Source organism: Megascapheus bottae, chromosome 15 (assembly GCF_031878675.1).
Source record: "Megascapheus bottae isolate mThoBot1 chromosome 15, mThoBot2.hap1, whole genome shotgun sequence".
NCBI classification, from domain to species: domain Eukaryota; kingdom Metazoa; phylum Chordata; class Mammalia; order Rodentia; family Geomyidae; genus Megascapheus; species Megascapheus bottae.
Window position 1 is genome coordinate 59,384,019 of NC_143523.1, and position 12,472 is coordinate 59,396,490.

The 12,472-nt window shown below is 45.0% G+C and overlaps 1 protein-coding gene across 1 annotated transcript in view; it reads right to left on the reverse strand.

Moving 5' to 3' along the window:
* Chat (choline O-acetyltransferase) overlaps nt 1-12,472 on the reverse strand; it is a 49,863-nt gene that overhangs the window by 5,632 nt on the left and 31,759 nt on the right. Inside the window, 5 exon segments of the mRNA XM_090347043.1 lie at nt 3,793-3,855; nt 4,009-4,150; nt 6,056-6,178; nt 9,433-9,561; nt 10,554-10,654. Of these exon segments, the coding sequence (XP_090203169.1) occupies nt 3,793-3,855; nt 4,009-4,150; nt 6,056-6,178; nt 9,433-9,561; nt 10,554-10,654 (558 nt within the window).

Here is a 12,472-nt window from a genome sequence, read left to right on the forward strand (position 1 = left end):
CCTGGTACTGCTAGGTGCTTGTGGTAAGACTGGAGAACAGAATGACCAAGATTGATCCCTGCTGAAGCTCGTGAGGTATGGTGGGAAAAATCACCAGCATATGACCATCAGCTGAGATAAGAGCCAAGCAGCAAAAATGTAACGTGATAGAAGGGAAGTGAGTGGGGGAAAAGGGAGCTGGGCTATAGAGCTGCCGCTTTCCTCTCACTACCAACTGTCAGGAAGGTTTCTTCTTTCTTCTCTCCCCCTTCCTTAAGATCCAAAGCCAGCTGGAGTCCAGCTTTCCTAGCTCATCCCCTTTTCTCCTCCCCATCCCTATCTCCGTCTCAACTGTGAGGAAAACACAACAGAATCCCATGAAAATATTCTCCAACATTTTTGATGAATTTAAATTTGTGATGATTATATATATATATATATATATATTTATGGTTTTACAATCCAAATAAGCTAAAGGATTATATCACTTGGCTGAGACTTATGTTCTCGCTTCTAATTATCTCTTATGTTATTTACCAAATGCTTGCTTAAAACGCCATGATTTCATTGTCCAGTTTTACCTGTATCTCCTTGTTATAGAGGAAAAAAAAACTTTAGCTTTTTTTCCTGGTCTCAGGGCGTGAACTCAGAGCCTGGGCTTGGGCTGCTTTTGCTCAAGGCTAGCACTCTACCACTTGAGTCACAGCTCTACTTTCAGAGTTTTTATTGATTTTTGGAGACAAGAGTCTCATGAGACTTTCATGCCAGGGCTGGCTTTGAACCATGATCCTCAGATTTCAGCCTTCTGAGTAGCTAGGATTACAGGTGTGAGCCATGGGTGCCTTGCAAAACTTTTGCTTTTTAAAAGGCTTCTAGAGATTCCCTCCTTGAACACTTGTTTGTTAAACTTGTCATTTAAAATATGATGTAAAAATCAATATTAATAAATTCTTTAATAAAAAAAGGATTCTGCTTCCCTGACACATTTCCATTTCTCCATCTTCTCAACAGGCGACATTTTAACTTTGTTGTTTGACTACTAGTGGTGTTTATACAAGATTCTGTAAACATTCACAGCTGATTTATATAGTACACTATGACTAGATTTTCTTACTGATTTTGTTTGTGGTCCCTTGAATTGATCTTTTCAATTTTTTTGTAGTAGTGGGATTGGAACTCAGGACCTTGTATTTATTAAGCTTGTTTATTCCACTGGTGCTCTACCGCTTAAGCCATCCCTCCAGTCCAGCTTTTGGCTGGTTATTTTGGAGATGAAATTTCCTGCCTAGGACTTTCTTACTTCAGACTTAGGGCTTCATATCTCAGCCTTCTGAGTAGCTGGGATTACTATGTAGGCATGAACAACCTGTGCCCTGCTTCCTATTTTTTTAATCTCTGTTTTGTTGGTATTTATAGGAGATTGCCTTCTCATATTTTTTCTTTTCTTTTTAAAATTTTTGTTTAGATCCAAGACAGGGACTCGAACTCAGTACTGGCTGCTTTCACTCATTATCTAAGCACTGTACCAAACCTAGCCACACCTCCAACTCACCTTACATTTCCTAAACCTTCTATTGAATTTTTCCTGCTATATTTTCATTCAGAGTTAATTTTATTGACAAGTCTCAAATATGCTTTGAGATTTATGTTCTTCTTTATGGATGTTTTATTTGTAAAACATCTTTATAAAGTCTAAGGCAATTAGTTCCCAGGGGCTTCTTCCTGAAGGCCTTTAGAGGAGAGGGCACAGCTTTCAGCTTTACTGCCATTCCACCCTCTGCCACGCGTGGGCACAATGCTTCTCCTGTTCCCTTCCAAGGATGCTGCAATAGCCTACATTTTGGAAGCACAGAGCAGCGTCCTCAGCTGCTGCCCCTTTGATTAGGAGTCTAGCCTCCAAAACGGTGAGAAAGAAATCTCTTCATTACCTAGTCTTTGGTATTCTGTTATAGTAGCCCCAACAGACTAAGACACCCTTCTTTTTGGGGGGGCCCTTTGACCCTAAGCCAGCTACTCTCACTGGCTCCTAAGCCAGTTTCCATCAGTACTCATTTCCAGCTCTAACATTTTGTTGAAATGTTCTTTCCTATTTATGTCTTAAAAAAATGTCCCTTACTATTGCTTTGAGAATATCAGTGTAATTGATAGTCAAGTTCTGTATTCAACCCACCACGATGAATCAGAAATTCATGTCTTCCTCTTCAATCTCCCAGCTTGGCTCAAGAGGAAAGCCACATCCAGTCCTGAGTCCTTTTACTCTACATTGGGTTGAGCTTTGCAGTGAGAAACCCAACATCAACCCCTGTCTTTGTAAGACACGAGTACTGAGTTACTGGTTTTCTTAGATGTGTCTTATTCACTCAGGACCCTTTGCCTTTGCAGTGTTAGTCTCTTCTTTGATTACCCTTCCCTCTTTTCATCTGAAGTCTCATTCATTTTGAGTACTATTTCATCCAGGAAGTCTTCTTGGTTTTTCCAAGCAAAGGAAAGAGCTCTTAACTCCACATTCTCTATTACTTTCTGAGGATTCTCTTCACATGAGATGGCACTTGACTTTGAAGGATCTACTCCAAAATGTATGCTTAACTCCCTTGGGACAAGGCTATGAATGTCTATCTTTGTTCCCTAGCACCACATTGAGTATGGTGCAGGTATTCTTGGCTGTAGTTTGAAGCTCAATTGTCCCCTAAAGGCATATGAATTTGAGGCTTGGTCCCTAGACTGACACTACTGGGAGTCAGGGAATTTAACAGGTGGATTCTAGCAGGAAGGCATTGTCTTTAAAGAGCTTTGTGCCGATCCCAGATTCCTCTTCTTCTTTCTGCTTCCCTGACAAAGGTAAATGGTTTTGTTCCACTAAGGGCTGCCTGCCATTACATGCAGACTTGCCACTGGCTACCCTTGGACTGAACCTTTGAACCTGTTAGCCACAATTAACCCTTCCTTCTTCCAATTGTTTATCTCAGCCATTTTGTTACAGTAATGAAAAGCTGACTAACATTGCGAGCTTAATTTCTCCCAAACTGAACAATCATGAATATCCAAGTGAATTAGGGACTTATTTAAAGAAAAATCTCCATTGGCTTTTTCTAAAATCCTGAAATACATTGTATTTGCTTTCAAGTACATAGGGTGAAATTAGGCCAAACCTCTCCATATGTTCTTTCAAAGATTTTAGAATGATTTGCAATTAGCACATTGATCACCTGATCAAGCAGATGCTTATTCTCCACAAGACAATACAATATTTCTATCCAACCTACCACAATGAATCAGAAGTTCACATCTTCCTCTTCAATTTCACACCTTGACCCAAGAGGAATACAAATACAAATAATGGCTTTGCAGCCACCCAGAATAAATTTTCCTTAAAGTAGGAAATCGTTCTCCTTATAATTTCGATTTTATTACTAATTTTTAGCACAGTCTTTCCATTCATAGATGCAGAAGTAAATTCACAGAAAACAAGAGGCAATCAGTCTTAGGTGGGATTGTGCAAGGGAGCCATGTGTCAGGCAGAGTTTCTCCTCTTGTATCTGACTTCTCTTGTATAGCACATATTACAAGCTGTGATTCTCATGCTGGTTAGTTCGAACTATTTCAATACCACTCATTGCATTCCTGTGAAATCTTGTGGAAAGAACAAGAACACGGTGTTACCTACATTCTAAAATTAGGAAATGGAATCTCCAAGTGGGAGGTGGCCTTAGGGGGTCAATAGACTGTTGAGGGCTGACCTGTCATGAGGGGCTTATGCTATGGACCCCAGCCTCACAGGCTCTGAGCTCACACAGCAGCAGTACTGTCACTCACCATGACTGTGTACTCAGTCTGGGCTTGGATGGCCACCTTCAAGAGCTGCAACTTCTCAGAAGTCTGTGGACAGAGTAAGAAGGTCAGTGCAAGGGACCTAGGAGGCTGATCAACATCAAACAAGACAAGGAAGCTTTTGTCAAAGAGCTGAGAAGTTGGTCAGCGCACAGTGGCCTCTCTGGTCTCCTGCTGTCTGTCAGGACACAGAAGACTTACCGGCACGGGTGCTGTGTGGTTGGTCATGGCTCTCACAAAAGCCAGTGCCTCTGGAGTGGCTGACCTGATGTTGTCCACCCGCCCCTCCCGGAATCGGCGAATGGATGCGCTCTCATAGGTGGGCACTAGTTTCTGGTGGAGCCTGTATGAGATAAGGGATGCTTGACAAATGGTAATTTATTCACAGGGAATCATAAATGCTGAAAAAGAAATATTCTTGTTTACAATCCTGACTTGATTTAGAATTTCATTTTAATATGGAAAAGGATTGCGATGTTCCTAGATTCCTCTTCTCCCTCTTTGGACTTCCGTGATGAAGGTGAATGATCTTGTTCCACCAAGGGCTGCCTGCCATGATGTGTGTGCAGCCAGATTTCCAGATGAATGGTAGGGGAGGGTGTTTCTAATATGAATAGCTATGCATATGTAGTTATGCTGGGAACTGATTTTATACACTGATATAAAGAGAGAACTTTGCTTAAAAAAAATTCCTGCTTCATGCCAGTGGATCATGCTTGAAATACTAGCTACTCAGGAGGCTGAGATCATGGTTTAAAACCAAGTCCAGGCAGGAAGATTTGTAAAATTCCAATTGTAATCTCCAATTAGCCACTAATAAAGCTGGAAATGGAGTTATAGTTCAAGTAGTAGAGTGCCAGTCTTGAGCAAAATCAAGCAAACAACAACAACAACAACAAACCCTAAGAGCTAGCACTCAGGTCCCAAGTTCAAGGCCCAATACCAGTACTCACACACACAAAAATTCTAATCTGTTGGGAAGCCTAGAACTGTGAGACCCAGTGAGTGCTGGATTAATAATACTGACTAGGATAATCATGTAACTGACTACTCATGATGCCGTTGAGGGAATCCTGTTTTATTTAAGCCAATTTAGTCATGATCTCTGGCTGATGTGTGGAGGGGTCCTAGTGGTGGCTGCCCAGGCCCACCATTGGAGGATGGCCAGGTGTGTGGACACCTACCATGTTGGCCTTCTTCACAGGGATAGGCCACTTGTGCAATTTCGGTTAGTTGGGTATGTCCAGCATCTCCTCCTGGTCATTCTAGTAGAGCTTGGTACATGAGAATCAGGTGACCATCTCTGGCCTTGCATGCCTGGCTGGCACACTTTCTTTCTCACCAGAGCCATTAACTCTTTAGTGTTGATTGTGAGGTAGGAAAAAGACAGCTCAGAAATGGGAGGGGGGCAGTCACATAGCAAGTCTTGTTCCCTCTGCAGTAAGTGAGTTTCTGGGCGGATGATGGAGTTTGATAGTGAACTGGATGGCAAGGGAGCCTGAGACAGCTGATTGAATAAATCAGCTCAGACAGGCATCTAATGAGCAATGCCTAGCCTGGAAGTGACTGGTGAGGAGGCCTAAGAGCTTGTAGGGTGACTCAAAGCATGATGGGAGGCCCTGGGAAGCTGCATCTGGTAATTGATAGTCTGATTTACATATTTAAAAGCTCACACTTCCTGAGGACAGGATTATGGGGCAGGAGCAGGTGCACAAAGCCAGAGGGTGTGTGATATTGGCTAAGCAAGAGAGGCCAAGTAATGGTTGGTGGTGGCAGAAAGAAGATACAGGTCTGAGTTGAGGGGAAATTGGAGGATAATTGGCTTGGGGAATGGGAGTGAGAGAAAGGGAAGAGATGAACCAAGGATGAGCTCAAATTATGTCTGTGTTAACTGGGAAACCTTTGATCAAGGTTGGGAAGACTATCTAGGAGCAGGTCATAGTCATACTGGCTCAGATGGACTGGATAAAATGAGATATCTGGCTTTCCTTAGCTCTGAACTTTTCTTTTATTTCCTGACCTCCATGGCTCAGGCAGCTCCCCAGCTAACAACTTTCTTCCTTTTCCTTCCTGAAGGTGCTGTTGGAATGGCACCTTGTCCTTGCAGCCTGTTTAAGTTAACTCAGTCCAAAGAACTCCATGCCTCTCCCAGGAACCCACCCCTTTCTCCAGGATTCTTCGAGACTAGAATCCCAAGTACCTAGACAGGCAGCCCACCTGAACACAGGTTCAGCCTGCCCTTGCTTACCTGTAGAAGGCCAGCTGGAGTGCTACCTGGATGAAGGCATCAGGGCTGCATTTCTGCTTCTTTATGAATGTTTTCCCATAGCTATCAAATTTATAAACAATGAAGTCTAGATTCTTTACTATTCTGTAGAAGAAGAAAAGAATAGATACTTGGATTACATGCAAAATAGAAAGCACATACTGCAGAGCCTACCCAAATTTCTTTTTTTTTTTTTTTTGCCAGTCCTGGGCTTGAGCTCAGGGCCTGAGAACTGTCCTTGGACTTTCTCAAGGCTAGAGCTCTACCACTTGAGCCTCAGCACCACTTCTGGCTTTTTTGTATGTATGTGGTACCAAGGAATCGAGCCCGGGTCTTTTTGCATGCTAGGCAAGCACTTTAACCACTAGGCCAAACTCCCAGCCCTACCCAAATTTCTTAACCTGGTCCATGTCCTGTTCTAGAAGGTGAGGTCATGTTTCTTTTTTTTTTGTCCTCCAGAAGTACACTGGGGTGTCAGAGCCATGCCTTCATTTGTGCACTTAGCAGAAGGCACACAGGACCAGGGCTCCACTGAGCAGAAAGTGAACTGTGCTGAGTGGGGCTGGCTCCGCTCTGGAGGTCAGAATGAGCCTGGCTAGAGCAACATGACAGGATATTTGCATGGTTAGGGCAAGCCCTGCCCACAAGCAAAGTCCTGGGAGCCTGCTATGCACAAAGTAGGCCTGAAAGAGAATATTCTTTTGGCCATCCAGGTGAATCACCAGAAAAGGATGTCTGGTGTCCCTGTCACCTAGGGCTAAGCTCTTTGTGTTGTGGGGCATGAGGGCCCCTGGAGCTTAGCCCTTTGTTATGGTTATCCTAGTTGAGTCTACTCATCTGAGTCTTATATCTAAAAATTCATTTTATTCAGAAACTTCTGTGGGGCCTTTCATGATACACCTGTGTCTCTGTCATTGTCTGAATAAGGCAACTCCCAGGGGATCATTCCAGGCACTGGGGACATAGGAAACAAACGTGTTTATACTGAAAAAAAAAAAACCCAAAAAACAAAAAAACCACTTTTTTTTGGCGGTTGTGGGCTTGAACTCAGGCCCTGGGTGCTATCCCTGAGCTCTTTTTGCTCAAGGCTAGTACTCTTATCACTTTGAGCCATTGCTCCACTTCCAGTTTGTTGGTGGGTCACTGGAGATAAGAGTCTCACGAACTTTCTTTCTCTGGGCTGGTTTTGAACTGCAGTCCTTAGAGCTCAGCCTCCTGAGTAGCTAGGATTACAGGTTTGAGCCACCAGCACCCAACTATACTGAGATTCTTGGGCCTGAGCTGCTTCTATACAGGGGTCTAGGTTGTCTGCCCACTGGAATAATACCAGCAGGGACCATCTCTGCCCAACACTGTGTGAACTCAAGGACCTGACCTTCATTCGCACCTTGTCTTATGATCTCCATGTGCATTTCCTGTTTCTCTGTGAGTTATTACCCCTGCCTCATACAAGCTTAGCTCTTTGGGACCATATCAGGTGCTAGGGACCTAGAGAAACTCTGAGGAGCTCAGGGCCTGCAAAAATTCAATTGTTAGTCCTGCTTTCCTTCCCTTCTTCTCTTCCTTCCTCCCTTCTTTGCGAGTGTGTGTGTGTGTGTGTGTGTGTGTGTCCCAGAGCTTGACCTTGGTGCCTGAGTTCTGTCTTTGGGCTTTTTGTGGAAGGCTAGTGCTTTACTACTTGAACCACAGCTCTCTACTTCTGGATTTTTTGGTAGTTAATTATAAGAGTTTTATGGACTTTCAGTCCCAGGCTGGCTTTGAGGTACAGTCCTCAGGACTCAGCCTCCTGAGTAGTTAGGATTATAGACTGAGCTGCAGGTGTCGGTGCAACCTAGTCCTGCTATTTTTTTTTTGCCAGTCCTGGGGCTTGGGCACTGTCCTTGAACTTTCTCAAGGCTAGCACTCTACCACTTGAGTTTCAGTACCACTTCTGGCTTTTCCTGTGGATGTGGTACCGAGGAATCGAACCCAGGGCTTCATGCATGCTAGGTGAGCACTCTGCCACTAGGCCACTCTGCTGGCCTTTTGATGGGCTTCTTGGATAGGCTGTGTGCAGTTGCCACAGCCACTTGGAAACCTTCTCCAAAGCTCCACCCACTCTGCCCTCTCTCATTCCCAGGGCTGCTCTGGACTCCACAGCTCTACCTACTCAGCTCCTTGCCCTCAGACATGGAGGTGAAGGTTAGGGGGGAGGGCAGCCTGCACAGGTCCTCTACAGGGACAAATCCTTCCTTCCCCAGAACTCACCCACCTGCCTTCTTTATCCCCCCTCTGGAAGCCCACTTACCTGAGACCTTGTAAAGTTGAAATGTTCACTTCCATTCCACAGAAAACCTGAACCCCATCCCTTCACCGGCTGCTAAAGTCAAGTGTGGCAAACTCCCAGGGGGATGGAGCCAGGACACACCTATCCTACTCACAGGCTATCATAGTTTCCACACCAATTCCCCTCAGCGACTGCACACAATCCTTCTCAGTCTCCTCACTGGAGGCAGAGTGGGCTTTAGGCTATAATATGAAGACACTGGAGCTCTTCATAGTATGGCTCCCACCTTGCTTTCTATGCCCTAAATCTAGACAGCTCTCACTCACTGGTCTACAGATTAGCCTGGATCTTAATGCACAGGCTTGAGTGTGCTGTTTTATGCTTTATCTCTACCTTCTTATACCTTGAACTCCTATTCATCTATTAAGGCCCACTTTGAACAGCCAGTCTTTCCTCATTGTTCATGCACACACACATCTGATGAATGAATGAGTGAATGAATGAATGCATTCTTGGTCACAACAATGGTCCAAACTGGTTACTAGCACATTTCCTACAACAGCTATCTTTGCTCCCAACTTACCCAGAAGAACTTTCAGTCTTCCTTCCTTCTCTCCAGTCTTCCTGCACCCCAGCCCTCTGGCCTGCTAGGCTACAGCCTAACCCAGCCCCTCCCCCTGGGGAAAGGCCTGCTTGTCAAGTTGCAGTAAATGCAAGCAAATTAAAATGGCTTGGATTTAAATGACCTATTCAAACCAGTTGTTTATGACTCTCTGAGAAAAGGGGATGGGTTCCCAACCTTGACTCTGCTCAGTCAGGTGAAACCTACAGGGAAAAAAAATAGCTTCATGTTTGCATTTTATGGAAATGACAGATACTTCAGCAAGGTTATTATCCAAGAGCTACAACTCCCCTCTAGTTTGACTATATTTCCATGAGAGGTAGGGATGGGGCAGAGCCAGAGGGAGCAGAGCTGCTGTAGTCTTTGGAAACTTCTAAGATGCCTCTGCATCTGGTGTGTGTGGTGGTGGTGGGGGGGCGGTGTTGGCAGGCCTTCGAGGACCACCCAGAAGACACTTGGGCTTCCCCTCACCGCTGAAGTTTTTCTGCTGAGGAGGCTAGGTGGCCTTGAATTTCTGGGGAGCACTTCCACCTCAGCCTTCTGGGGGCAGGGAGCTCACTGACAGAGTCGGCTCGAACCAGCTTCTTGCTGCTCTTCATCCTGTAGGCACAAAGGCAATCTCCTGAGGGCCTGGGCCTCTGAATTACCACTGACTGATCCTGCAATCATCATAGTTGTCGTTGTGTGCAGCCCTAAAGCTCTAGAGGGATCTAAGCTATCCCCTAACCCCTGAGCAGATGAATAAACAAAGGCACTCACATCAGAAAATGGCAGTACCAAATTCTATCCAGTTCCAAAGTGCATTGCCTAATTTCATTTGTCACGGTGAAAGACCACATTACACACCGACAACACTTGCACAAGGCTGGGAGAGAAAGTGGCAGCAAGCTGCGCTGTTCTAACAGCTGGGTTTCAGCAACTTCCCAAAAGAGATTTGTGAAAGAGACCGAGCAGGAAGAAGATGCTAGAAGGGAATGAGCAAAAATGCGAAAGGAAGAAGGGAATTCAGAGTGCTTAAGGACAGAGAAGAGCTAGGTGCTAGTGGCACAGTCTGTCATCCTAGCTACTCAGGAGGCTGAGATCTGAGGATCACAGTTCAAAGCCTTCCTGTGCTGACTAATCCACCAGACTCCTAGCTTGCAATGAACCCGTGAAAGGGCAGAATTGAAGGCATGGCTAAGTGGTAGAATGCCAGCCTTGAGGGAAAAGGCTAAGTAAAACAAGCAAACAAACATACAAATAAATAAACAACAACAAATACCCCCAGAGAACCAGAGATTCAACTTTCTCTGTGATGGATCATCAGTCCTGACTCGGGACCAACAAGAATTGATCAGAAATCTTCCAGAGCACAGCTGATATTGTTGAAATAGCGTAGCCACACTTCTTCCTTGAGGGTCCTAAGTCTCTTTCTGCCTGCACCTCTTCTGTGGCTCTTGCTGCTGGCTCTTCATGCTGCTCTCTATAGTCTCCTTTTGCTAAGCCGTGGTCCAGACTGTGGCCCTTCCCCTCCCCCATATGGCCCTCCACCTTCTCTGAGCCTGGCAAGGCAGCCTTGGGTGGTCTTCCCCTGTGCCCTGCCCCAGACTTACATGTGCTTGAGCAGGTGCTCCGTGCACTGTACCAGGACGATGCCATCAAATGGGGAGTGCTCACATACTACACCGCAGGTGCCATCTCTGCCCACCACGAACTGCCACAGGGAGGATAATAGGGAGGATCAAGGACAGCTGACTCTGAGGTCAGTAGTGCATACCAGTCCCTGAGCCCCAGATCAGGCCTCCCTGGTTTCTTGGGCACCTCCCGTCTAAGAACGCAAAGTCAAATTACTTCTTCAAAATAATCCCATAAAGGCCCTGGCAGTAAAAGGGGTATCCTGGTTCCACAGATGAGACAGGCCAGGAGCTTCCTGGAAACTCTCACAGCACAGATTGAGCATATACCCTTTACTTGGCTTAGCCCCAGTCCCCTTGCCATGCAGACACCAGCCCATACTGCTTTCTATAGTTATTTGCCTGGAAGATACTGTTTATTTTGGTCACTGTTGATTTCATTGCCAGGATCTAGACTAGTGTCCACATATGAGCAGACACTGGATAATTGTGTTGAACAAGTGAGTGAAAGACAATGATTTGATTTGGATGGCTAACAGATTCCTGGGAGGGGGGGAATGCCTACAAGATCCCTTGGCAGAAAAGTTGCATTAAGGGTGCTTCATAAACCATTGCTGGATTCCAGCTCTGCTGCACTGCCAGCAGCTAGATGAGCGTCACCTGACCTCCTGACTCCTTGGACTTCAGGCTGCTCATATGTGAAAGGGAGACCAGCAAGGCTCAGCCCAGGACTCAGCTGAGGATTAGAGAACGTCTCTGAAGGATTGGTAGACACTGTAAAGATTTCTCACAGCTTATTTTTCTTTCTTTTTGTGCCAGTCCTGGGACTTGAATTAAGGGCTTGGGTACTGTGCCTAAGCTTTTTTTTTTTTTTCTCTCAAGGCTAATGAGAACTTGTACCACTTAAGTCACAGCTTCATTTCTGGCCTTTTTGCTGGTTAATTGGAGATCAGAATCCCATGGACTTTCCTACCTGGGCTGGCTTTGAACTGTGATCCTCAGATCTCAGCATCCTGAGTAACTAGGATTACAGGTATAAGCCACCAATGTCTGGCATATAGTTTTTTAAAAAAATGATTTTATACTAAGTGAAATATACGTAGGGCAAAATGGACTGGGAGAAAATAATATGAATCACAGGATTAGTTATTAGACTGGGCAGAAAGTCAAGCTATCATAACATCCTACTCATTATGTTCTTCCATTTGAAAAGGAGCAAACAAGCTTTCCTGGTCTCTACCAAATTCTGTTTCAGGGGACTGCACTGTGCACATTTTGAACAGTCTGTTTGCATGTCTTTCCCTAATTTCTATGATTGTGGGCCAGGTGCTGAAATCTTATTGTCATTTAACAAACCCACAAGCCAGCAAACAAGTCAACAGACTTCCAACAGAGCTTCTCTGAACACAGCGTTGGCTGCTGGTGCTTCTATCTCTCCTGCAGAATCTCTGCCTTTCTGCACGGAGGAGACTGCTGTCTTTTCAAATTGCATGGAGGCTCTTTATTATCCTTGGGGAGGGACTGACACAGACTGCCCCACTTCCACGTGAGTGCTTTTATGTTCCTGTCACTCAGGAAGAGGGAAAACAGTATCTTTTAAAGTTTTTTAAACTTCTCCCAAGGCTTAGTATATTCCATGTCCTGTGTATCTATTACATCATTTCAGTCCTGCTGCTGCTCTGTAAATGATTACATGCAGTTAGCACCACCATGGATGTGAAACAGCCAGCAGAGCTGTAGGAGAGCTCATCAGAAATAACTGAATCAATCTACAAACAATAAAAAAGAACAACCTGCTGAATGCAAGGACAAGGTGAGAGGCAAATACCCAGGAAGGTGAACTTATGGCAAGCTAAAATGGAAAGATGGTTTGCTAACTCTCCTATTATCATTGTGAG